This window comes from Thalia democratica, chromosome 4 (assembly GCF_965202585.1).
Source record: "Thalia democratica chromosome 4, ktThaDemo2.hap1.1, whole genome shotgun sequence".
Taxonomy (NCBI): Eukaryota; Metazoa; Chordata; class Thaliacea; order Salpida; family Salpidae; genus Thalia; species Thalia democratica.
Window position 1 is genome coordinate 67,559,681 of NC_139168.1, and position 27,701 is coordinate 67,587,381.

Below are 27,701 nucleotides of genomic sequence, written 5' to 3' on the forward strand. Positions count from 1 at the left end.
CAGTAAAACAAAAGTAAAATCTTAAAAAATGATCCAGTTCTTTAATTTTTAATATAATAATTTGAATATAAACCTAAATCTTGTTTTAATTGATTGTGTAAAATTTTTGCCTAACATTGTTAAGCTAACATGAATAATAGAATGTTTATGAAAAGTACCAATCAAAAATAGTAGTTAACTTGTCTTAAAAACAGAAAAAAATATTCAATGATATGTAAATAAATTACTTATTAATACAGTTCCATCTAGGTCTAATTTGGAATAGACATTTAAAACTATTTTATAACTTTATGAAAAAATAAACTGTAAAACTACAGTCTTTTAGTGTTGTAAAAATAAACACCCTCTAATTTGGTCAAAAGATTTTTTGTTATAAATATTTGTTTGCTATTTTGCGACTATTTCAGTAAAAAAACAGGATTCTGGTTTTATAAAATATGACCATTTAGTATGTTTTAAAAATCATTAAATGACTTTTTAGGTATATAATAAGGTAATTCAAGAATTGTACTTGGAACAAAAATTACTTTTTAATTAATAAATATAATTGCAAAGTTTAGAAGTTATTATGTTTAATATCTTGTCCTGAATCCAAGAGGTGTGCAACTTGATATCCAAATTGTTCTTTGTGCACCAGTTCCTAAGATCTAATAGCTTCTTTTTTTTTCATTGAATAAGCAATTATTACAAATTGCTGTGAAGACTTTTGTTCATTTTTGCAAGTAGTTTTTTTTTTGACTAGCTTAAATTTGTCCAATTTAATTAGGTTTAATTTTTACAACTCTTTTTTTAGCCGAATACTGGGCAGTAATTTTGTCCAGCAAAAAAACACATATGGCTTTATGTTACTCAGGTGGGCGTTTTACAAAAAGAGTGGCAACTTTTCTACAATAGTCAGATAGAACAATAGGTTCTTAATGGAAGAGAAAACTAACACCATTAGTAAATAAAAATCACTAAAAATATGCATTCTCCTTTTTTTTTCCAGATAAATGTCTTAAACTTGTAGAAAATATTCCTTACAGTATTTAAACATTTATTCAGTAAAAATTATTCAAACAAAATTTTGCAAAGTTGCCACACACTCAAAATAACTAGGGATATTTTGAGTTTCAAAATCTCAGAATAACTCAGGATATTTTGAATTTTTTTTAACTCAGGCTGACTCAGGACTTTTTTATAAAAATTTCAGGATAAATGTGTTTTTTATATAAATGACATATTTAATTGATCCTATTGCAGTAATTCATATACTAAAAAACTATATGAAGTACAGTGCTCTATATACAGATTATATATAATATATATAACTCTATATATAATTAGTCATTGTCAATTTAAAAAAGCTCTGAAGAACCTTCTAGGTGAAACGGCGTTAGCTTGTAAACTTTCCATATTAGGTTATGAAAAAAAAAGTTCAGATAACAATGAAAATAATAATTATAAGAATAAATTGGAACAAACTTTAAAGTGTTTTAGGGGGAAGGTAAGATATTTTTACATTTTACATTTTTACATTTTTACAAATATTGACACTAAAGTTTATTTTAAAACTAATAGTAAGTTTTTGGTGTCACTCTTTTTAAATAAATAAAAAATCATTATACTTGTAGTTGTAGTCTATTATGTATAAAAATGTAACTAGGTGACAATTTTTCATTACTAATTTCCTCAAAAATTTAAAATTTAAGTTATAAACTATTTATTTATTTTGTTCTAAAAACTTTAAAATTTAGGTAAATATTCTTAAAATTTTGAAAAATGTGTTCACTTTGAACTTTTAGTAGTATTCAAAATATAAATATTATAATCATAAATATTCAATAAACCTCTACTGAAAAAATAACACTAAACTTAAAGTTTAAACTAGTGTTGTTTGTCAAGATATTGTTGCAATTAAAAATTTTATGGTAAAAAACTCATAGAAGATTATTAATAAACCAAATGATAAGATATATTTTCATGAAATAGTTTATTTTTTATTCCCACTTTTTTTATCCACCAATTTGGTTATAAACCTTACTTATAGCTTATATACTTATAGGTTACTTACAACTTGTATCTTGACAGGTACATTAAGTTCATAGGAGGTCCAACATTTTTTTAAATTTACATTGGCTATTGTTTGAAAACTTAGGTTATATACTATAAGATATTTTATACAGAACAAACAAGTTTCAATTAACTTTTGAGATTTTGCCAGTTTTGTTTATAAATTCAATACAACAATCAAAAAAAAAATTATAGAAAAACTTCTTAGAATTTTCTAGATTTAATAAGAATATATTTCCTTGTAAATTTTTGAAGCAGTTTATATTAATTTTTGAGGATTTCTTTTAATATAAAGAAGAACTTGTGAGAAGCAAGTTTATGAAGTTTTTTCAAAATTTTATACCAATAAAAAAGACTTTAAAAAACTTTAAGAACACAAGTTAGGCTTTACATAAAATTCACAACACAATTATTATAATAATTTCTAGCAAACTCAAATATATTCATTTAATATTCTGCGAAGAATCATAATGTTTGTTAGTGAATTTATTTTAAATATTATAAATGGATTTTCTAAGTGCTTTTCAAATATGTTGGTCTCTGATGTAAATATTTTAAATTAGTTCTGACTGATATAATCATTATTTTATTGAAATAAAATAAAAGATTGAACATACTGTGTCCTACAAGTGGTTCAAAATTTATGAAAGACATGACAAGATAAATCTATCACAACTCAATCAACTACTAGTTTTTTATTTTAATAAGTTTTTTAAGTATTTATTTTGAATAATTAATCTTTGCACCTTGAAAAAATTTTTATAAAAAAATGCAAAAATTAAACATTTATACCTAGATTAGTTTATTTGTAATTTGACTAGCTGTTTGCATCAGGCAAGAATAGCTCTTTTTATAAAAATATGTCATCATATTTTATGTTTATCATATACTACTTTGGAGGCCACAAAAAATAAGTTTTTTCCCATTAAGATGATGGAAGCTCTACACTAGGTTGTCACACACTGTGGTTACTTAACATAACTCAGCTTAGTTAGAAATTTTGAGAAAAATTTTGCTCACACAGGTCTACTTAGGTTAATTTGAACTATTTTGAAAAACAAAGGTTATTTTCAAGTTCTTTGCAAGTATAGTTCTTATTATTTTATTTTATGATTGTATTTGTTAGATTTTTTTTTCTTAGATTTTATGTCATTATGATATTTTTAAGTATAATGAGTTTGAGGTATTTAGGTATATTGAGTTTGCTGAAGGTGTTATTAGGCAGCATTTTTAACAAGATTTTAAGTTTTTAATTAATTTAAGCTAGCTTTTTGTTACTCAGGCTAGCATTTTTCTTCAAAAAGTGACAATCTTGTCTGCAAAGATTAATAATAAGAAATCGGAGCTTAACATTATAAATTATAATATGTAATAAGTTAGAAACATTATTTTTAAAGCATCCTTCAAGTTTTTAATATTTTAGTTCAATTGATTTTTAATACAAATCTTGGCTGTAAAATGTGTGTATCAATAACTATATTTTGCTTGAGTCGTGTTTTCATCACACTTGGACCACTCAGAATAACTTAAGCTAGTTTTAATGTGTTGTCAAAATTTCAGGCTAGATTTGCTAACTTTTCTTTCAAATACTTATGCATCCCTTATCTACAAATTTTATTTCTTTATTTTATCTAATATTATTTGTGTTATTATTTATTTTATCACTACCATTATTATGATTTTATATTTATTCAAGCTTAAATGGCATTTGTTTCAGCTTTTGTCCTTACTATTAGCTAACATAATGCTGAAAACCCTGATTTCAAGTAGAGACCAAATCACAAGGTGTATGAGTACAAGAAATGTGGTTGTCACAGGGCTGGGACTGGTCACTCCACTGGGAGTTGGAGTTCAACAATCATGGAAGAACTTGCTTAATAGCAAAAGTGGCATTACCAAGTTTGATTTGGAAGAAAATTTGCCCTGCAAAGTTGCTGGCAAAGTCCATGAAACCTTTAATAAAACCAAGTACAAGGAAAAAGTGGGCAGGAGCGTAACTTTGTCTACGTCATATGCCTTGTGTGCAGCTGACGAAGTGTTGAAAGATGCTGGTTGGCACCCAACAAGCCCTGGAGACCAAATGAGGTCCGGAGTTTGTGTTGGTTCATCTCTGGTTGACCTTGATCTGGTTGCTGAAACTGTCAGAAAAGTGCAGTCAAACGGCTACAGGCAGGTGAGCCCCTTCTTCATACCTGCCATTCTGACAAACATGGCGGCTGGCCTGATAAGCGCTGAGCATCAGCTTAAAGGTTTGAACCACAGCGTTTCAACCGCATGCGCAACTGGAGCGCACGCCATAGGAGACGCCTACAACTTCATCAAAAGTGGCAACTGTGACGTCATTGTATGCGGAGGCACTGAAGCCAACTTGAACTTGATTTCCATGGCTGGCTTTCTCAAGATGAGAGCCCTGTGTTGCTCTTACAACAATGAACCTGAGAAGTCATCAAGACCCTTTGACGCTGCAAGATGCGGGTTTGTAATGGGAGAAGGCAGCGGCATGTTGGTTCTGGAAGAAGAGAGTCACGCGGTAGCCAGGGGAGCTAAAATATACGCAAGAGTTCGAGGCTACGGGCTTTCTGGTGATGCAAGCTACCAGATAACTGCTCCTCATCCAGACGGGGAAGGCTCGTTAGCGTGCATGCAGTCTGCTGTATCAAGCAGTCAGATGGATGTGAGTGAAATTTCCTACATCAACGCGCATGCAACATCAACCAAGCTCGGTGACTTATCTGAAACAAGAGCAATAAAGCGATTGGTAGGCGATAGAGCTTTGGACATTGAGGAGTTTGCAGTTTCTTCCACCAAAGGCTCAACTGGACATTTGTTAGGAGCTGCTGGCGCCGTTGAAGCAATCTTCACTGTTTTGTCTTGTCATGACGCAGTGCTTCCTCCCACTTTAAATCTGGACAGCACAGAAGAAGAAATGAACCTGAACTATGTAGGTAACGTCAAACAAGATTGGAATAAAAAGCACAGGGTTGCCTTAAGCAACTCTTTTGGTTTTGGAGGAACCAATGCCAGTTTGTGTTTTTCAAACTACTGTTAAACATAAAAATGTACATAAAGTATTATATAACAGATGGTAGATTTATTTAATAATGTGCATCTGCTTTTGTTTTTTATATTTATTTATTTTAGTACATGTAATTTTATTAAGACAATATTTGTTAAATTTTGCTTAAAATTTTGAAATTTAATACTGCTTCAGTTTTAATATTTATTTGATAAGAATAATGAGTTTTTAGGCAATATTAGTTATAGTTTTGTAAATATGCTGTTAAATGGTAGATGCATTAGATGAGTTGTATATTTTGCTCACTATACTCGAAATAATATAATTATAAATGCTTCAAACAGTTTATTTATTTAGGAAATTCCTTATTTAAAATATAGTGTGTTTTTAAAAGCCTATAACTGCATAACTTTTATTTATTAAACTTAAATAAGTAATGAAATATAGCTATCAACTTAATAATTTACTTATAGATTGAATAGTTGGATTCAATTTTTTGTTATAAGTTTGTTTGGTGTTTGACCTTTAAAGTTTTAAACAAAAAAACTAGTTTGAACTATTACCTTATTTGTTATTTAAAACTTTTGTTGTTGGTTTATCACTTTAAGTTTTTAGTAAATTTATTTCGGTGTAAAATTTAAATTTTGCATTAATTAATCACAAGTTTGTTTTCATAAACAAACTTAACACAAATTTCCACAGAATAAAACCTTGTTTGTGTTCATTAATCAACATTTAATAATATGCACATTTATTTTCTAAGTTTATTTGTAATTTTCGATATTGATACAAAGTTGAAGACAATTATTGTTATACACATTTATATTAAAGGAAGCGAAAATATTTTTCTAACAATATTCTTCAAAACTATAACTTTTTGTTATTTTAGTTCTAAGTTTTAAAGCAAAAAAAGTAAAAGATTGTTACGTCACCATAAACTATACTTTATTATGAAATGTTATGTACAGTTGTATAGTAAGTGAAATAATGGTATTTACTTCCTTCAACTAAAGTTTAACAATTATCTTCAAGTTTTATTTTCAAAAATAAAACATTTAATATTTTGATAAAAAAAAGTAATAGAAACTGTATAAGTGCTGCAGTGATTTTTACGTTAATAAGTTATTTTGTTGCTACAAACCCGTCATGGTTTTCATTTGTATATTTTTTTTAAATATACAAAAACAATTTAAAACAATTGCTCAATCATACTCTGTACGTAAAATAAATTTTCTGCCATAAGCAAAGCTTATACTCAACAATTAACAGCAATTTTTAAACTAAATTAATAAAAATGAAGTGAAATGTGAAAATTGATTAGGATTTTAACTATTTTTTTCCCATAAAATTAAAAAACAAAATTATATTCAAATTCAAACTTTGCAGAATACATAAAAATAAAATGAAGATTAACGAAGACGGTCAGTTCAACGGGTGCAAAACTTCCACTGTGGCCGACGACACGGTCGAGTACCGAATTTACAGCGCGCGAGGCGACACCCAGTGGACTGAAACCAGGAACGCCTGCATGCAGCTGGCCGACGAAGTGCTCGGTTCGAGGGTGATATGGAACGAGCAGCCGTTCGACCTCGCGCAAGTCGGAGACGGAAAGTCGAGGTGGCTGTTCGGCAGGACGCGCTACAACGAGAGCGTCGACGACGAGTGGCTGGTGGTCTTCCTGCTGAAGAAGATAACCGAAAAGTTCCCGGGCTTGTTTGCTTCGGTCGAGGATTGCGACGGCCAGCTGCTGCTCATCGAAGCCGCCAAGCACATTCCGCGGTGGTTGGAGCCGACCAACTCCGCCAACAGGGTTTTCATCGCCAGAGGTAAAGTTGTTATTTTACCGTTGAAGGAAAACGAGACTGTCATGAACGCTTCCGGTTTGAAAATAGAGCAGAGCATCGATCTGTTGAGAAAGGGGTTTGACGGGTACTTTGCGTGCGACGAGGTTCAAAAGTGCGTCGAAGAAAAAACGGGCAAGTTTCCGCAGAAGGCGTTCGACGCCGTTCACAGAGTCAACGTGCAGCTGCCGCTGAGCGCAGTCCACCTTTTGCACGTTCACCCGACGATCGTCTCGCTGATCGTCGGAAACTCCGCCTCCTCCGACCTCCTCGAAATGTCCGAGCTGAGGAGGGAAAGGTTCCGGCTGCCGGGCGACCCGACGTGGTGCCAAGTGCGGATGGCGCAGAGCCACTACGCCCAGATCGACTACAAGCTGCGCAGGAAGTTCAAAAACCTGCAGGTGAGCGAGCGGGAGAAGGCGGTTGAAATCGGCGCGGTTTTGAAGCTGGGCTGCGAGCTTTCGTACGTCAAGCTGGTGAAAAACGGCGCGTTGAACAACGAGAGCAAGATGAAGGCCTACCTGGCGTCGCTGAAGGAGAAAGGCTACTTCCAGGGCGAGATCGAAGGCTCCAGGCTGCACAACGAGCTGGAAGCGAAGGCGAGAGAAGCGTTTTTGATGGGCGGCTCTTCCGAAGACAAGGACGGGCGAATCATGAAAGAGTTTTTCGAGACTTGGTCCAGTGAAAAGTATGAACATTTGAAGGTCGAAGCGGCCGGCAGCTTGTCGGGTTTGCCCGCGGAAAGCGGCGACGACTTCATGAGGGTGGACGTCGACGAGATGACCAAGGAGATGACGGAGGGGTTCAAGAAGCTGCACCGGGATCACGAGGGGAAGCAGAAGAGGAGGGAGGCCGACTTCGAGCGGATCGACAAGTTCGTCGGCTCCGAGTCCGACTTCCGGGGAATCGAGACGCGGGAGGACGTCGGGGGTCCGGTGGATTTCGACCCGGAAACCTTCCTGAACTACCTGAAGCAGAACCTCGACGACGTCAGCTCCGACGAGGAGTTTCTCCCCGAAGACTCCGACGATGAGGACGAAGGAAGGGAAAGTCCCTGCGACGAGAGCGAAATGAGGCGGGTGTACGATCAGTACGACGATTTTCTCAAAAGCACCAAGGTGGTGCGCGAGGAGGAGAGGGATTTGGCGGGAAACCTGGTGAGAAACTTCCGGATGGCCGCGGAAGGAGAATTGCCTTCTGACGCGGCGAGCGTGCTCATGGCTCAGAGCGCCAATGAAAACAACGCCAATGAAAACAACACCTTGTTCGATGAACTCGACTGAAATTAAAATACAGCTTTGACTGATTGCATTTGTGACTACATGCTATTTATGAAGCTCAAAGAAATTTATTGGTTCAAGAATAAAATGATTGACATTAATTTTATTCATGTAAGGAGTGTTTAAATAATAGTAGCAAAAAATTGTTTAGTCAATTGGTTGTTATGCTTTTTTTTTAATGTACTTGTAGTTTGAAAACTAATTATCCGTGAGCTTGTGAAAATTTAGGCAATTTACTTGATAATTTTTAGACAATTTTTTATTGAAACTAACATGTTTTTGATTTCTCCTTGAAAAAAAACTTTAATTTAACAGTTTAACAATTTTTTTTTAGTATACTACAATCTTATATTAAGTTATGGTTAATAAAATAAATAAAAAAATTGTTAATATAAATAATATCAAAGGTATTTTCTCACTAATTTTAATGTTTGACTAAAACAAGTTTTTGCAGTACAAAACAAAAACATACTTTTACAGCTAAAACAGTTTAAGAAGTCTGTCTATTTCAAATATGATAATCGATTTATTTTAAAGTTTCTATGTATTATCTATTGTATTTTATGATAGAAATTTTTTGTTGTATTTATTTAGGACCCTAATCAAAACAAATTTAATTTGAACTATGTTTATGGAAATATCTCTTAAAAAAGTTTTAAAACCAAATAAAAACAAGAAATAGTTTGTCTTTTTTTTAAGTTGTTTTCTTGTTAATTTGGTAATACATTAAAAATAAAAGCTTGGTTTTCTTTTTATATATTAAAATGTCTATATAACAACATTTTAGATCATTTTAGATTTATTAAAGGACTTAAGTTTTTAGTCACAAATTTTTATTAAATTTTTTTTTTGTTTAGTTTTATGTTTGTTAAAGATTACACTCAAAATTAATCTAAAACCTGAAAGTAAATATGTAGAAGAAAATAAAAAGCTAAACCATGCACTAAGCATATTATTTTACTAAAAATTATGATCGGAAAGAACCACTTCAAAGTTTTTATTAATAACAATATATAATTATTCGTCTTAACTAAAAAGATTGCTCAATTTGCTGAAATGTATAGAGCTTATTTAGAAAAAAATGTGCAAATTTAATATTTTATTTACAACCAGTTTTCGGTGGAAAAAAATTGCGACCTTTTCAAGTATAATAAAGTAGTAAACTGCACATAACAATGTTGCTTATCTATAAAGTTATAATGACTCATCACACTAATTAATTCAATTTGTTTTAAAATTAATACTGATCTCACCTAATGATCCACTGATAAGCTTGAACTTTTGAATATTTAACATTTTAGTTTTTGTTTAGACTTTTATGCATGAATAAGTTTTTAAATATACAAGCAACATTATTATGTGCATTATAGATATACTCTAAAAGGTCGCTATTTTTTGCCACCGAAACCTGGTTGTAAATAAATATTTAATATGCACTTCTTTATCAATAATAATATAAAATATTCGCAATCATGTAAAATCACGGTTACAAAATTTCACCGAGTTGCTTGTTTCCAGAAACTTAAAATAAAAACAATGAAAATGTCACTGACAACCGAAGCGCTCAAGAAGAAGATCTCGGATGCGCTCGAGTGCGCTCACGTGGCGGTCAACGACATTTCGGCGGGAAGGTGCGGCGACAGCTTCGAAGCGGTGGTGGTTTCCGGGGAGTTCGCGGGGAAGGGGAGGCTGGCGCAGCACAGGATGGTGCAGGGAGCGCTGAGCGAGGAGCTGAAGTTCATCCACGCGTTCACGCTCAAGACGTACACCCCGCAAAAGTGGAAGGAGCTCAACTCGAACTGAACTGTTTTTTTATTGATTATTAGCTAGGAGAAAATGCTTTGTGTTTCGCCCTTTAGATAATTGCGTGTAAAATTTTGATTCAAAATATTTATTTCGATTAATTTTTTTCTCTAATAAACTCCTGACTAACGTTATTGCAGAATTTCGAATTTAATTAAAATGCACCGTTTGTTTTCAAACGCGCTGATCAAGTGCAACAGAAGCTTGACGGAAATCGCCGCCAGAAAAATACTGCTCGCAAGTTCAAAATGCGCCACGTTCTACTCGACGCAAACGCCAACGGAAATTTCTCCCAAGAACGTGCTCCACTTGGCCGACAGGGGGCTGCTGTTCGACATCGACCCGGAAGTTTCTCCCAACCTGCCCGGCAACCTGACCCGGTCCAAGCAGTGCTTCTACTGCGGGTTTGACCCCACCGCCGACAGCTTGCACGTCGGAAACTTGCTGTCCCTCATGGTCCTGCTTCACTGCCAACGATCGGGTTTGTTTCAGTTGACAGCTTTGTAACGTTAATGCTGGATTTTTCTTTTAAAGACACAAAATTGATTCTTTCTGTTAATCTACCTGTTTACACACAGTTTTTTTTTGCTTTATTCTAATTTATTTAAAAATTACGACTTTAAAATTTCACTACTATTTTTTATCATCGTTCTTCTATTTCTCTTCAGTCAACTCGCTCCACGACAGGTCACGACGTCATCGCCGTCATAGGAACGGCCACGGCGCGCCTCGGCGACCCGTCGGGCCACTTCACCGACCGAAAGAAAATCCCCGCCGACGAAATCGACGAGAACGCCCGGCGGATAGCGGAGAACATCGGGTACGTTTTCGAGAACCACGCGCGCGACGTGTTCGAGAACAGGACGGTGAAGGAGATGCCCAGGCTGCAGGTCCTGTTCAACTACGACTGGTACAAGCAGATGGACCCCATACAGCTCATTTCCGACGTGTTCTCCCAGTACAAAAACAAGGACCTTCAAAGTTTGTTTGTAATATTCGTTTTCAATTTTTTCGATCCGTGAGCTTTATACAATCGACTTAGCTAGGTTCAGAGTTTTTTTAGTTTTATCTGGGACACGTTCAAAGTCCACCTGCTTTCAAAATCCACCCAATCAAATTCGAGAACTGCTTACCGATCGAGGGTAAGGGTTAGGGGTAACAGTGATAGTAAACAATAAATAAAAATTGAATAAAAATAATGCAAAGAAAAAAATATTTAAAAAATAATTGGGTGGGATTTGAACGCGGTTGGATTTTGATAGTATACCGTTTTAAGTAAATCAAATGTCTAAATAAAAATATTTAAACATTTTATTATGTTTTCAATTTTGTCAAGTTCTAAAAATCTGGTAGTATTTTTATCAAAGACTAAAAGTCAATCGAGTTCAATTTTACTTGAAAACCGCCAATAAAATTTGAACGTTTTTGCAAAACAGAGAAGCGAGCGATCCAGGAGAGGCTGAAGAACAAGGATAGCATGCCGATGAATGAGTACGTTTACCAGATAATACAGGCGTACGATTGGCTGCACCTCCATTCTCAATATAATTGCGACTTTCAGGTGGGGGGCGAGGACCAGCTGTGCAACATCAGATCGGGCGCTCAGCTCATAAAAAAGTTTCTAATGATGTTTTTTGCAAAAAAATAATTTGAAAAGAGCGACTTTGTTCTGTTACTAGTTTATTGTTTTAAAATGAACATTTTTTAAAAACAATTTGACGAAATACTTCTGCAATTTTATAATACATTAGAATTCAACTTTCTAGTTTTCTAAACAATATTTAATCCTTATATATTCGTTTTTTATGAAAAACCATCAACAAATTATCAAACATTCAAAAGATTAGGAAAGCCAGGCAGGGAAACATACGGGTTGTTCACGCCGCTGCTGACTACGGAGGGAAATGAAAAAATCGGAAAATCCGCGGGAAACGCCGTGTGGCTCGACCCTAAAAAAACTTCACCCTTCCACTTCTACCAGTACTTTTTCCGCCAACCTGACTCGCTCGTTGAAAGGTTTTTTGTTGGTTTAAAACTTGTTGTTGTATTTCACCATGTTTCTGATGAATGTTTCGAATAATACTTTTATTTAAAAATTTTGCAGTTTAAAACATTTTTATTTAATATAAATTATGGCTGATTATACGAAAAATTCCAATTCAAACTAATTCCTATACTAATTTAAAAACTTTCAAGAAATGATTAGACCTATAAAAATTGTAATAATTTATTTCATAATTAACAGTTTTTGTTTATAACAAACTAAGGGTGGCAAAAATTACGTATTAGTTGCTCGAGCGATATTGGGTTTCGAGTCAAACTTACTCTAATCTGCAGTAACTTCGATTTTATACACGTCTTAGTTTTATTAAAAATACTTGAACTAAGTATTTATGTTTTAATTTATTAATTTACCTTTGTACACATCTGCTTTAAGCTAAGATACTTTACAAAAACCCCTGGAACTTAATTTTTACTTAAGTAAAATTGATTATGAAGCCATATTCTTCATTGTTTTATTTACTTTTTCAATACGAAACTGCTCAGCTAAGCAGAAACTATTTGCAGCCGACTGAGGTACTTCACATTCATACCGCTGAAGGAAATATCGAAGATAATGCAAGAGCACCGCAAGTCTCCCAAGCACCGGGGCGCGCAGAGAATTCTCGCCAAGAACGTCACCAAAATAGTCCACGGCGCCGAAGGGCTCGAGTCCGCAGAACGGTAATATTTGATTTGTTGACAAAAATATTAACACTTGGGTTTATTATTAAAGCCTGCTATGCGAGTTTTAAACCAAAGTATTAATTGAAACGCTAATGCGAGTTACTAAATTTTGTTTTGTGTTTGAACTAAGACTCGAAAGTACAAGAAAAAATTACTAGGCTGCGAATGTTACCGTTTTAATTATTGACTTGGTAAAATCACCAAAGCTTGTTTCAAATGATATTTTATTGTTAACTATTAAAAATTTAAAGTTAACCAATTGCTGATAAAGATCCTAGCGAAACAAGTTCACTAGAATATGTAATAATAACAAATTTAAACAATACTTTTTTTTATTAAACTAATATATGTTTCTGTGTGTTAACAACTTAATACACTTCAACGGAGCTCTGTAGAAAAAATATTGTAAGTAAAGAATAGAATCTACCATTAATACCATTAATCTACAATAACCTTTAGTAATTATTCTTATTTAAATAAACACATATATTTAGCTTCTATTCTTTTCCTACAGTATTAATCATTTTACAGAGCTCCGTTGAAGTGTGTTAACACACAGAAACATGTGTTAGTTTAATAAAGAAAGAGTACTGTTAAAGTTTGATATTGTTATTATTATTTTTATTTTATTTTAACTAAAAACTATTGATGTAGGACTGGCAAAAAATTGTTTTTTTACTAACGTTTTGTTTATTTTGAAAGAAAAATAGTTTTGATGTATTTTAAAACTTTGTTTCTTTTTTGTGTTTCTTTCTATATTTTCTGTTATTAATATTTATAAAACAACCAAATAAAATACAATTCAGTTGTACAAGAGCATTGTTTGGAGGAAGGTGTGAAGATTTAGAGCGACTCAATGACGAGGAATTGGAAGACACGTTTCATAAAAACAACATAATTCACTCGGTGCTCGAACCAGACACCACGATATCTGATGCCATCACCATAACACGTGATAAAGTCTGTTTTGTTTGTTGTTATGTATGAAATTTACATATTTTAAAAGTTAGGGAAGTCATAGAACAATTTGTTTTAAGTAAGTAATCTTCCCAAGTTTTTGTAAAAAAAGTTCTGAATAACTTTAATCAACATTGCCAAATCAAGAGTTACTAAATATTACAAACATTTTTTTTTAAATAATTTCTTATACACTTTACTAATTTGATGATTTTTTTTTTTTTCAGTCGCTAGCAGAGTACAGTGTTGAGCAATTGATGGCCGACGGAATTGTAAGAATCAACAACGTCGCAGTTGGTGAGCAGTCATCGCAGCAAATATTGCTTAGCAACGTGCACGTCCTTGCCAACAACGTCACCGTGGTTTCCGTCACCAGGAAGCGTCATTACGTCATCAAGTGGACGCTTCCGAGGATCACGTCTCTTCATGACGATTCTGATGACGTCACTTTTGCGTGATGTGATTCGGATAATTTAGAGAAATTTGTTTTTTAGACAATTAGTTGTGTTTTGTCGCAGTTTTTTTATTGCAATTTTTTTATTTTGTATCTTTTGTTTGTAATTAAATTTAAATGTCAAAATTATTCGCGAAAAAGTATAAATATATTGAAAAATTCAAAAAATTTAGTTTGTTCACCTTTGAAGAGACATGTTTGATCTCCTGTAATTAAAAAAGTAACATTGAGCTATGAATTTTATAGTCGTTAAAATAAAAATTTGCTTTTTTAAACTAAAATTTACTACCGAAATATGTTACAAGAGTCTTGGAAAAATAGCTTACTTTTGCTATTCTTTGTTCAATTTTTCCATTGAAATTATTAAAATAGTAAGAAAAGCTAGTAAACTTCATTTGAGATCTACATTTTTGACCATACTGTTTATTAGGAATGCTTCAAATTTAATCTAATAAAAAATAAATCTACGCAAAAAGTTTATCAAATCTTAAGCCAGTGTTTATTATTTATCTATTACACAAGTAGGTTTTGGGAAACATAGGTCTAAATAATATGACATTTTTTCTGAAATAATTTATATCTAATTGTTTCAGCTGTAGTAAATCTAATATTAACAAAGTTCGTTAACTTGAAAATAAATTAAGATGTCAAAGCTGTATATCTACTACTATTTTGAATTAAAAACTTAAACCAGGCTGTATAAACTTTTCAAAACCTGGTACTTTTTGTTCCCTTTTTTGTCAAAACATCAATGCAAAATAGAATTAATTAAAAAGAAAAATCCTTTTTAAAAGACCTGCGTAATAGAATTCTATTTTACAACACGTCATTCACAAAGTTAGATAATTGTAAAAATTTGAAGGGTTAAGTTTTAAAAGCAAGTTAAAAAAATGTTTTTCAATTGAGCATACGAAAGGTACCAAAAATAATTTTAAAGCAAATTTATCATCTTTATACAATATTTTTGCCAAGAAATCATATAAAATATAAAAAGTAATGTTGATTTTTATTTTACCAACTTGAACGAAACAGAATAAAGCAGTTTGTATAGAGTACCTGTGAATTTTTTTTTTGTTATACTTCTAATTTGAACCTGCAATTTTTTAATATAAAACGATAATAGTTACAATTTGTAAAAAAGATTAGTAATGAAAGATAAATGTCTTAAACAAAAGTTCAATCCACAAAAACACCGGCGAGAGTCTAAGCATGGAATTTTCTATGCTCTTAGACAAGCACAAATTATATACGGCTTGATTATACCAATTCGATCATCAGACCACGAACCTTCGGTAGACTGAGACCGGTTTCGTCCTTATTAGAACACATCAGCCAGTCACAACCGAAAAACTTATAAGTCATCAATATACAAACGGTCATCCTTTCACATGAAGCAACCATTTGCTGGTTTTTATTTATTTTTAGTTGTTGAATGTCTCTAAAAAAGAAAATTGTAAACATCAAAACTAAGAAAACTAAATAATTTTCCATTAACCAAATAAATGTTAAAAATAGATTTAATATTTTTTGCTTACAAAACTTTAGTTTTAAAAGCATTTACTACATATTTGTAAACAAACAATGGTTACTAAACCACTAAAGTTTAGATATCAGTAAAAGTTTAAAATGAAGCTAACTTAAGCACAAACTTAAACTTTTAAAATTCTATTTAAATAATAAATAATTGTTTTACACTTAAATAAAACATAATTTTAGGTTACTTAATCCAGCTGAATTATAACTAGTTATTATCTTTAAACAAATTACTTGAAGAATTGAGAAAGCCAAAGTCAAGCGAAACAATAAACAGTAAACTAAAATAGTATAATTCAAGTGCAGGAAATACTTGGAAGTATCCCATTGGAGACACTTCACAAAACAAAATCCATAAGTTTTAAATCAGTTTATATCCAACAAAAGCGGTTCAAAATTTCATACAGCTTCAACTAACAAACTTCGCACTTATGATCCAAGTAACTGAATATTATGAGCGAGTATGAAGCAGACATTATTAGCTCATATAAATGTTTTTACTTTAATTAAAACATCAAAACAGGATGTATCAAAAAATAATTTAAATATTTCATGCTGGAAATGTGACGATGACTGTCTCATTGAAAGCAGCAGAAATAAATAATACAAACATATTTTACTTCACAACTAAAATAACGTGAAACTAAATCTATAAAAAGTCTTGGTGCAAACACAAATAAAACTAACTTACTCTTGAGTTTTCATACGAAATCTTATGACAGCATGTTTTTAAGCGACCTATATAGTAGCAAGTGTTTTTAGTAGATAATCTCAAGCTTCTGTTTTATGACATCAAAGGAGGTAGCCTAAATCCAAACTTGGAGGCCTACAAACTTGTAAGTATAGTAAAAGAAAGTTCATGATAGTTACCGAATTGTGTCAATAAAATTCAATTAAAATGGTACCAAACTAGCTATCAACATATCAACTAGTAAAAGCTTCATTGTAGACACTGTTTTCTTCTTTAAGAAAACCATAAACGTAAAGAACATATTTCGAATCTAAACTTTGTTGGAGACGATCACAACTTTTGAATAGCTAACACTGTAAATTATGATATCATTATTTACTCAATTAGTAAGCAAAACATCATAAATAGAATAAAAAAAGATAAAGAGGTTTTCAATTTTGCTTTGAGTCCATCGGAACGCTTTTTAGCTGTAAACACCCTAAAAACAATTGATAAAGAGTATTATTCCGTGGTTAAAACTTTCAAAGGTTTATAATTTAAGAAAAAAAAAATATTTAGACTCCTAGTAAACGCTGATCATTTAGTTGGAATATTTAAAGCTTTGATGAAGTCATTTAGAAAAGTTAGTAGTCTTTAAAAGTTTTTAGCTACCACTAGAACTTAAGAACAAATTACGTACTACTATTATGACAGTTTAGAGTGTATTAGTGACTTATCTTATGAATTTAGTGATGAAAAAGCAGAATTTGTTATGAAATATTATTATTATTATAGATTTTAAAGACCCATTCAAAAGCTTTATGTATAAAAAAAAGGTTTTTTTTAAATTTAAACAAAACTTCAACTTTTATCTACATTAATAATTTTATAAGCTTTAATCAAATTTCTGATCACTGATTAAGTTTTATTATAGTTTCAATCTAATCTAAAGTAATACAATACCACAACTTTCTAAAATTGCTCGTTTTGTTATCTTTATTCTGTTCAAGTTATTATTATAATTAATTAGCTTATAAAATAAAACCATTTGTTCATATATCAAATGTAGTGTGAACTTTTCTTTATCTATTGTACTTAGTATTACACAACAAACAAACACTTCTTCTTTGTAAATATATGTATTTGGGCAAAAAAAAAAAACAAAAAGGTGAAAAACAATTCGATAAGTCAACAATTTTTTATAAATAGAAACTTCTATTGATATTTTAAAAGTTTTTTATGTCCATGGTATGAGTTTTGAAAAATATTAAGCTTAAACTTAGTTTGGTTATGAAGAAATTTTAAGTATTGTATACTTAAACAGTTTAATATAATAAACACTAGTTTTACGCAACACATGGCTACTAATACTTTTTAAGAAAAGACTTTAAGGTTGACTGTTAGTTAGTGCTTCATTTACATACAGTTTCTTACTGATACGCTTGGGTTAATTATTTTATTTATTTGCATTGTTTTTAATTTATTACACCCACCTTTTAGCTTTAACCAAACGCGTATTCTAACCCTAACTCATAGTCTAACTCTAACCCTATCTCTAACATTTTTACCAAAAAAAAACAAAACATCTTAATGAAGCACTCAATTTTTTTACCACCAGTAGTGCTAACGGTTCTTCCCTGTTTTAAAGCTAAAGCTCTATTTATTTTTATTGTTTCTGCCTTAGATTATGAAACTTTCTAATTTGTTTATAAACATGTTGTGTTTTATAAAAAAAATATTTGAAATGTTTGAATAGTATTGCGATTACTAGTATCTTCGTTTGTATATATAGCTATTGTGCTGTAATAGTTTTATTGTGTTATAAAAATAGCATTAAAAAAATGCAAGCTTAAATAAGTCTGTGAACACTTCTAATAAGTTGTTGAAAAAGTTATAAGTAGTTTGGTCATATTGATTTTTTTAAAACTACTCTAATATTTCTAAGTAGAATTAATTAGTAAAAATATATCAGAAATTATAAAAATAAATAAAACGGTGTTATCATAAACATTAAATAATTGTTCTCAACTTCAAAAATAAAACTCAAAAGCAAAAATAACTTGAGGTATATTATGATTATATACTTATTATATATTACTTATATTTTATTACTTGTCAAAACAAAAAGTTTTTAACACTTTACAAAGTCTAACAGTTAGACTATTTTATATACAAAAATTGAGGACGGGTCACAGTTGCTTGAAGAAACTTTTACACGAAGGGTCATTTTTGTACGAAACACTTTTGTACGAAAGGACACTTTTGCTTGGAGGAACACTTTTGAACAAGAGTAGTTTTTGTACAACAGTAAAAGAAAAAGATAGTAAAAAATATACCGAGCAAGGGTAAAGAATAGGGGTAATAGTGACAACAAAAAAATAATGATAACATTAAAAAAAAATACTCAAAAATACTGACCATGGGTAAGGGTTACGGGTAATAGTTATAGTAAAAAGAAAGAAAGAAAAAAGAACAAATAAATAAAATAATTCAACTCGTACAAAAGTGTCATTTTGTACATGTTTGACACCTACCCACAAAAGTGAAGGTTCTTTTAGAAGAAATATAGTTTGAAGTAGATGAATATATTTTTGTACACTAAAACCAAAAATAACATATATTTCTAATTAGATACATATTTGGTTTGATTTGGTAGTTTACGTTTTAGTTTGTATACAGCTGTAAAAATTAAACTAAAGTATTAGTGTTCTTATATTAATGAATATTTACTAAATTGGTATTTATAGTTTATTTAAATTGATTATTCTTATATTAATTTTACCATTTAAAAATAATTGCCTTTGTGTTGTGTAACAATATTTATATAATTTAGAACAAATAAGTTCACAACATAACGTCACTATCCATTTAAGAACTACTCCAATATTATACTATTATGCATGAACTTTTGATTTTGTTTAAAAAATTTACACTACTGATACCAAGTCGTGTTTATTAACAAAATATTTATTTTATATAAACTAGTTCAGTTATAAAGACTTAAAGTTCTTTCACAAGATTGTTATATAACAAAGCTAATGTACAAATAATCAGCATTGAAATCTAACTAACTTAATTGTTAATAAAAAGTTGAAAACTACATAAATAAATGGCTTTGTTATTGCTAACTAAAATGCAATTTAAATTAAATTCATATTAAAAAGCTAGCTATAATAATAAAATAAACTAACGCCATTCATAAAACTTCCTTTCTCGACTTTTTCGTAGTAAATGATGTTTTTCGTTTGCAAGAACAAAAATATGAGGATGGTTCTAGAAATAAAGTAATTTTCAATTTTTTAAACTTTGCTGCATAAATTATTTTAGAATCTAGCCTAGATTAAATTCTTTTTATTTTTCTTTATTTTTCTTTATTTTGATAAAAATAAAATCTTTTGTAAAAACAATTATACCTAACGAAACTGTTTTAAAACAGTTACTTAATACTTGTAGTATAGCTGTTAAAGTTATAAATATTCTTACGTTTACTAAATACATAGAGTTTAGAGAATCATTCAATCTATTTTTCATTGTTTGCAGCTCATGAATAGAAAGTTCACTTTCAAATGAAAGCTGCATAATTCTTTGCGTTGATTTCGAAACATTTAATGAGATAGCATCGCTGTTTTTCGTTTCGACATTGTTAAAGTTGAGATGCCAAGTCTGATAAATTTAAAAACAATTCAAACACAAGTATGACTTACTACCTCGTCTTGAAATTTACTTAGTGTGCTTTTTAAATGATACTAAGTGAATATCTTTCACCTCATGAGTGGATTTTCCGATGTTTTCTGTTAAAGTTAAAAGCACCGAATCTTGTGTGTTCACGGGTAATGTTATTGTAATTGTGTCAGTAACAACATCAAAAGTTGAGAGAAAAGTCGAAACAACAGCAAGTTCTTCATTATTTATTGGTGACAAGCTAAAGTTGACTCTTTTGCTTTTAATCTGTGTTTTCAACGTCTCACTTTCTTTTATTTTCACTGCAAGACTCATCATTTCAATGATTTTAGCTGAAAAAATTCAAAACACAAATCGTGTATATTCAAAACGGTTTATCATGTTTAAGAAAATTAAAACTAACTTAAATACTATAAATTTATATCTTATTTAAAAATTCATGTTGCATTTCAAAGCATTTTATGCTAAAATTATTTTAACATAATTCTTTTAGATCTTGTTTAAAAAAGCTTGTTTTGAGTTGTTAGTAAACAAAAATTGCTTATATTCAGCGAAAACAACTTACTGTATGTACGAACAAAAACGTAAATAACTTATGTTTTTATTTTACTTTTTTAATACTTTAAGTAAATTTATTTTTACGTAGCTTCATTGAGCAAAAACGGTGAAGTGGTCTGAACTAGTAAAACACTTTATTAACTAAAAAATATAAATGGTTATTTCAAATGGAAAATACTTGAATTGTTTTCATCTGAACTATGCAGCAATTTGACTATTTCGCTGCAAAATACTGCTGATTTTTCTGAAAAAATATGATTATGTTTTTTATAATAAAAACTAACGTTTTTAGTATCTGAATATTACATTTGATTTATGTTTTAATTGTGGTGGGTAAGAATACATAGTAATAACTTTTATGAATATATTTGTTAAACATAGACATTAAACAACGACATTCTTTAAAAAAGTTATAAAAAACTAAAAACATGACTGTTTTGTATTCCACTACCTTTAGGCATAACTCTAAGATTATTCTGTGTTATCAAATTGTTTATGAAAAGTCTATTGTTGCCAAATTCTATTTCTCGAAACAGTTCATTGACTTTTATTTGAAACTCGTCAAGCGATAACCCAACAATGACAGCCTTAAAGTTTGTAAATAAGTTAAAACTTAAGTGTGGAAATTATAAGTAACATTTGTTTTTAGTTTTAGATTTTTACTTTTTATACTTTTTTTTTGAAAAAAATTAGCGGTTTAAATGCGAAATATAAATTTAGCAAATATTAAGTTATACTTTTTTTTAGTTTTTAAACTTAGCAAAACTACAAATAACAAAAACTAACAATGTTTGAAGCCACACTTGAAGGTAATCTGTGTTCAAAAATTTTTTAAAGTTTTTAGAAAACTTCTAGTAAATTAATTAAAAAAAGCTTTTATTTTTATGTTCAAATTTTGGTTAGTTCATTTATAGTTTCATATAAATTTGTTCTATTAAATTATTCGGTAAATTTAAAACGTTAAAACATTTAAAAAGTTTATAGCTACAGTTTGTTTTTTCAAATATACGGACAAGTGAAAACGATAATTAAAATTAGTTATTTTTATCTTTATAAAAAAAGAGAGACCAACATTTTAACTAACCCATCATTATATGTTTCTTCGTATGAGATTTTGTCAGATTCAGCTAAAAGTAATTTATAACTAGTAAATTTACATGATATTTTATAAGCATTATTACTTTTAATTAGTTATAAAATTTAAATAAGATGAAACACAGGTTTAGTGTGTGTTTAGTTTTTAAAGGTTAATAATTGAAATTTTTAAAATAATATTTAATTTAGTTGAACAACAAAACATTAAAAAACCTGTTTAACATATTGAAAGTAACTTCTTTTCCAAACATTAACTAATTTAAATCGATTTATTAAAGTTTTTAAGTACTTTAAAATGTAAGTTTTTGGAAAACTTTAAAAAACGATAAAACAGAGTTTTTTGCTGAATACAGTTTCGATCAATAATGTAAACAAAAACAACAAAACTTTTAAACTGTCTCAAAAATATTCCCATAAAAACTTTAGTACAAATTTGAGTACAATATTAACATAATATAATTTTTAAGTTCTGAAGTAACTTGCTTAGAACCAAACAAAGCAATATAACGTCACAAACTAGGTCTGAGCGCGCTGGCTAGATCGGACTGAGCGTTGTTCATCATAACATCCAGCAAAATTCTCGACCACCCGCAGTGTAGTTTGTTGCTTCTGGCTAGAATGAGGTACTCCTGGGTAGCACGAACTGAATTTTCACATTGGTACTTGTTTGCAAACTCAACCTGGTTTTCGTATTATGCAGATAATATAGTAAAAAACAGTTAATTCTATTTTAAACAAAGTAAGGTTATTTTTTGGATTTTGAATAAGTATGTTTTGTTTTAAATAAAAATCAAGAATAGTTTTAAAATAACTTATGAAATTTTCTATTAAGAAAACCAATCACAAACTAATTTAAATGTAAAATTATTACAAAAATAACTAAACTTTAAAAAAAAAATATCCTTAGACACATTTATAAAATGTTTACAAATGAATATAAGATAAAGCTGTTTAAACTCTTAAATAAATTGAATATAATTGTAGTAAAGTATAAGTTAGATTTTAAAATATTGAAAACTAAATGTACGTAATTAAAAGTTTTATTTAATCTATAAAAAGATTTTAGTATGTATACGTATATATTTTTTTACCTGATACAATCATTACAACAAACTAATCAAATAAAACTTACATACAGTTGTCTTGGCATTCCAATAGTGCTTAGAGTGTTGAAGACATCAAAACAGTCAGTGAACCTGGTGTTAAGAGGAATATCTGTGTCCAGTTTGTGTAGCAAAACATTGTCATGGAGTTCGTTCGTCCTTAAAAAGTAAAATATTTAAAAAACTGCAAACTAATTTCAAGTATTTAGTAAGTTTTTTGTTTTTAATTTGTTGCTGCTTTTTTTTTTTTTTTAATACTTTTATTAACTACATTTAACTGATACATAACTTTGTTAAAATATCAGGTAAACTAATTTAATTACTAAACAAATATTTGTGTAAGTTTGTATTAATGAAAGGTAGTTAAAAAAAGGACAATATAAAAACAAAAGTTTACTTTAAGATCTCAAAAACTTTAAAAGATGAATCTTGTTTTAAAAGCAAATAGTTTTCTTTTGTATTTTACGGTCCTTCTAACTAACTGTAGTAGTGTGAGTAGTTTTCTTACTTTAATTAAAAAATTTGTTACAAAAATTACGGCAAAGTTTCTTAAAATAAAATAATTAAATACATAGTTTAATGAACTTATTCTTTCAAGAATTTATTTAACAAACTAAGTTTCGGTCAAAGATCTCGTCAGTGCTTAAATAAATCTTATTCAAATAGAATATATCTTAAAACCAAAACCAAAGATTATCTTAAAACCAAAACACATATAATATAGATAGTTTAATTTTATATTTTCAAATTTTAAGTACTTTTTCTAAACTTTTATAATTTTTATAGTGCTTTTTTTGAACATAAACACTATAAAGCTAAAAAAAAGTACTTTTATTTTCAATTTCGTACAATAAACATATTGTTACTTATCATAGATAAAAAAAAACCTACCAGTACTCAGATGAGCTACTTCTAAGCTGTCGAGACATTGTTGTTAAACTAATTACCTTTAAAGTTTTTCAATTCATTAAGAAAAAAATTGGTGTTGAGTTGGAAAAAAACAATTGTTTCTATATTTTCAAAAACGAGAAATTCCTTTTTGGCAATTAAAATATAATCATTTAAATGTTTAATTTGCTAGCTATAAAATTTACTGTAAAACAACTTTAAAAACCCTTTTTCTGACACTTGAACATTTGCAGATTTTTTTAGGTATCATACGAAGAGTGCTTAAATAAAATTACAATATTTACATAGGAGTAGCTAAATAAATTAAAGTATTTTTAAACATTACAAAAGAATTTTACTAAAGAACTTTAATCCAAACATGGTGCTTCAGAAAAAATTGCAGAAATAATATTTCAATTCCACAATTCTGTCATAAATTTCTTCGTCAAAACTCAATACAATATTATAAATATCTAATTTAAACCACTCAATTCCTGCTACTTGAATGCAAACTCAATACATATTTTTTTAAACAGAAAAGCTTCTTTAAAATAAAAAGCTGAGTTTAATTGATAAACTTTTAAGCAGAAAACTATTTCAGTTGAACGCTTAAAACCAAAAGCAAAAACGTTTTTTTCTAAAAAATTGACAAAAAAGGCACGCTTAATATTAAACGCAGTTGAGCGTTTAAAAAAAAGAATAGAATTACTTTATGCTTCGATTAATAATATCTATTGACTTAACACTTGGTTTGGTACGACATTTGAGCTTTTGATGAAATTAAAAAACAAAGTTTATTTCAAAGTTTAGTATTTTAAAAACAAGTTCGCTTATGGTCGTTTGTACGTTTAAAGTAAACATTTAGTTTTTCATTTTAAGCAAAATATAATTAAGCATGCACTGTTTATTTGTGAGCACGTTATTTAGTTTGCATTAGGCTGTAATATATTTGTTTTAATTGTGCTAAATAGGACTGCATACATATTTACATCATACAAAGAGTAAAGCTTATCTCGAGTTGTAAAAAAGTTACTAACTACTGACTAATGTTGCAATTGCTAAACCTTTAAAATAGATATGGTTAAAAAAATTGGCGACCTCATTTATTGAGCATCAGCAGAAAAATGAAACTTTAGAATGAATGTTTTTATTATTTACAGTTATGACAACTCAATGGATTAAATGAGTTTTAAACGATTTAATGTTTGCCGATTCTATCAATCCTTTATATTAGGTATAACAACACTATAACATTATTTAGTTGAAAAGTTTGTTTGAAAAAAATATCAGGAAAATCTCAACGAAACATTTTCTGTTAGAACTTTGTATCATCAAATACTCACACGCTAAAGTTTTAATTTTTTATATTTATTATATTTATAATAGTAAAACTTATTAAAAGTACTTTGTATAAGTTAAAGATACTGTGGAAGAAAAAACTGAATCACATTTGATCAAATTGTATTTAAAGCTATATAAAATTAGAACTTTAAAAAAACAAGTGTATAAAGTACTTTTGATGAAATGAAGTGGATATATAGTGAAGAAAATTAATGTTAATTTAATAAAAGCAGTTTAGTTATAACAGTTATATTTTAAAAGGTTTTATTTTCATATATAGATTATAGAGTAACATAAAAACAAAAATTTCAATTCCTAAAACTTATATAACTAATTAGTTTTAATAGTTGACATTTACAAAAATCATTAATAAAACAATCTTAACAACTCAAGCACAACTCAAGCACAACTTTAAGCATGGATTAAAATGTATCTAATAGTATTTTTCTCTATTTTTAAACGTTTTTTGTTGTGTTTTACCTTTAAAATATTTTTTAAAAGTAAATTACACATGATTTCAACCTATTTAACTCATCATTATTAAAAAAGATGTCTTTAGTTTTTTTTTGTTTTTACGATATTTTTTAAAAGCTTATAGGTATATTTTTGATGTTTTTAAAATGAAAGCATAAATTTATATTTTTGTCAAAACGAGTAAACCTTATAGTTTTACTACAAATTACTTATCAAACAATAACTTTTTGTCTACTTCATTTCCCGGTAAAAAAAAGTTTTAGTGTTAAAACAAATTTACTACAAAATAATTTGATGTTAGTTTGATTTACTTTACTTTCAGCGCCAGCCAACCACAAGCGTCCTTCGGCGGCGGCTCCAGAAGCTCCTCCAGAAGTCTGGCTCCTTTCAACAAAAACTTCAGCTCCAAGTCGATGAGAAACTCGATGAGGAGCAACAACCGTTCAATGAGGCACACCTACAGTGCTTCAATGAAGGGCAAATCTTCAAGGAACACGCTGAACTCTTTTAGAAGGAGTTCTGACGTTTTGACCGATGAAGATGTTGCCTACTACTTTAGCGTGATGAGCAGGAGCGGTCTTTCGAAAGACGAAGCTCCCAAACCGTCGATAAGCGGTTTTTTCAACTCTTTATTCTGAAAATTCAGCAGGTTCAAAGTTTCAAGTTCAAGCAACAAGAGGTACGAATGAATCATTTTAAACTTCATTTTTGTGTTTACTGGGGTATGCTATACTTGAAAACTTTTAGGAGATATGCTTTTGATAAAAGCTGTGTAGACCACTTAGTTAACAATAACTTAAATGATAAAACTTTCCTTATTTAGCCGGCTTAAAAAACATTCATTTAGTACTTTTAAACAAGTACCTACTACGCTGTTTTTATTATTTTAAGTTACATCTATAATGTTTGTTGGTAAGTACGTCCAGATTTCAAGACAGTCAGATTATTTTCATAACTTTTTTAGCGTCAAACGACCAAAATGCTCGACAAAAAGTTTCCACCCCCAACTTCAAAAGGTACGTTCATTTAAGAATGAGTTGTTTACTGATTACTAGTGTTTAAAACTACTTACACATGTCAAACCGTTTGCTACATTTAGATTGTATATTCAAACTTTTGAAATGTTACTAATGTTGACTTTCATCTTTGTAACAACTAGCTTGTTATCAATTTAGATTTAGTGCTGATCAACTAAAAAGTTCGACAAAAGTCAAACCTTTTCAGTCAATAAAAGTAGTCGGAAAGAAAAAAGAAAAATGTGGAAGTGAAGGAACTTACGAATGGGTTTAATTTTGAATTTTCTTAAATAAATTTAACGTTGTATTACACGGTTTAATTTTATTGTTGTTTATTTAAGAACAGTGCTCAAAAATTTAAGAATAAGGAACTTTTGTACTTTAGTTCTATCGAATGCTATGAGCTAAAACAAAATGAACATAAAATAAAACTTTATAAAAACGTTAGAACATTATAGGTTTGTTCTCAATAACTCGTTAGCGAAAAATATTTTATTTAAAAAAAGAATGAACGTTTTTAGATAAAGGATGTAAATAATTGTTCATACAAGTTTGAGTTTAAATATATCTAGTGTATATTTTGTCATAGTTTTATTTTTTTTTAGAATTCAAAATTGCTTTTTAACTTTGTAATTTTACATCTATAATTTTTTAAATAACGGGAGTTTTTTTTTTTAATACTTGACATACAACTTTATTTTTGTTCTCTCGTTATAAATCTATTTTATTTTGTCTTAAAATTTAGTTTCTATGATCAAAAAAAAAATTCCTTGAAACAATAGTTTTAGATAACAAATATTAACTAAGAAAGAAAATCGATATATAGTTTATTAGGATCTGCTAAAAATACGATCAAGCACTTTTTACTCATACAAAAAAAAATTCTTGTCGACCACAAAGTAGTTTAAGTATTCAAACAGTTTGTACTTAGTGGTTTGAGTCAAATACGCACGAATAATGTAAGTAGAAAAAAAACAAAGAAATAAAGATAATTTAAGAAAAAAATACCTAATAGGAGTAAAGGTTCGAGTAAAAGTGGTGTAAGAAAAAAAAACAACTGTTAAAACAAAGTAAAATAGTTATATGAAAATAAGTAATCTACCAAGGTTTAGGGATAACAGTGAAAATTGAAAAATAAGTTAATAAGGAAAAATAAGAAGAAAAAAAAACCAACAAGAGTAGGATTAGAGGTAGCAATGATAGTAAATAATT

At 29.6% G+C, this 27,701-nt stretch overlaps 5 protein-coding genes across 7 annotated transcripts; 4 read left to right on the forward strand and 1 right to left on the reverse strand.

Annotated features, from left to right (window-relative positions):
* Positions 1 to 3,796: 3,796 nt before the first annotated feature.
* Positions 3,797 to 5,107, forward strand: LOC145833607 (3-oxoacyl-[acyl-carrier-protein] synthase, mitochondrial-like). The gene has a single exon (XM_082940761.1). The coding sequence runs from the start codon at positions 3,797 to 3,799 to the stop codon at positions 5,099 to 5,101; it is 1,305 nt and encodes a 434-aa protein (XP_082796887.1). The 3' UTR covers positions 5,102 to 5,107.
* A 1,351-nt stretch (positions 5,108 to 6,458) lies between these two features.
* Positions 6,459 to 8,511, forward strand: LOC145833786 (protein ecdysoneless homolog). Its single transcript, XM_082940967.1, has one exon. The coding sequence runs from the start codon at positions 6,471 to 6,473 to the stop codon at positions 8,190 to 8,192; it is 1,722 nt and encodes a 573-aa protein (XP_082797093.1). The 5' UTR covers positions 6,459 to 6,470; the 3' UTR covers positions 8,193 to 8,511.
* A 1,200-nt stretch (positions 8,512 to 9,711) lies between these two features.
* On the forward strand, positions 9,712 to 9,992 carry LOC145833956 (bolA-like protein 2). Its single transcript, XM_082941236.1, has one exon. It carries the CDS (start codon positions 9,726 to 9,728, stop codon positions 9,990 to 9,992), a length of 267 nt encoding a protein of 88 aa, XP_082797362.1. The 5' UTR covers positions 9,712 to 9,725.
* Positions 9,993 to 10,015: 23 nt separating this feature from the next.
* On the forward strand, positions 10,016 to 14,287 carry LOC145833955 (tyrosine--tRNA ligase, mitochondrial-like). Its single transcript, XM_082941235.1, has 7 exons — positions 10,016 to 10,473; positions 10,680 to 10,973; positions 11,429 to 11,609; positions 11,835 to 12,008; positions 12,561 to 12,716; positions 13,526 to 13,679; positions 13,904 to 14,287. The coding sequence occupies exons 1-7, from the start codon at positions 10,152 to 10,154 to the stop codon at positions 14,132 to 14,134; spliced, it is 1,512 nt and encodes a 503-aa protein (XP_082797361.1). The 5' UTR covers positions 10,016 to 10,151; the 3' UTR covers positions 14,135 to 14,287.
* A 1,238-nt stretch (positions 14,288 to 15,525) lies between these two features.
* LOC145834610 (uncharacterized) lies at positions 15,526 to 23,712 on the reverse strand. Of its 3 annotated transcripts, none has more exons than XM_082942083.1 (10): positions 23,662 to 23,712; positions 22,800 to 22,929; positions 22,185 to 22,347; positions 21,657 to 21,699; positions 21,359 to 21,386; positions 21,024 to 21,159; positions 20,099 to 20,816; positions 19,817 to 19,996; positions 19,525 to 19,606; positions 15,526 to 15,568 (listed from the first exon to the last, which is right to left on the reverse strand). In XM_082942083.1, the coding sequence occupies exons 1-7, from the start codon at positions 23,697 to 23,699 to the stop codon at positions 20,731 to 20,733; spliced, it is 624 nt and encodes a 207-aa protein (XP_082798209.1). In that variant the 5' UTR covers positions 23,700 to 23,712; the 3' UTR covers positions 15,526 to 15,568; positions 19,525 to 19,606; positions 19,817 to 19,996; positions 20,099 to 20,730. The 3 variants fall into 3 exon arrangements, with proteins under 3 accessions (XP_082798209.1, XP_082798207.1, XP_082798208.1); XM_082942081.1 differs by lacking the exon at positions 15,526 to 15,568 and adding an exon at positions 16,433 to 16,707; XM_082942082.1 differs by lacking the exon at positions 15,526 to 15,568 and adding an exon at positions 16,433 to 16,707 and having other exon boundaries at positions 19,525 to 19,642.
* Positions 23,713 to 27,701: the final 3,989 nt, after the last annotated feature.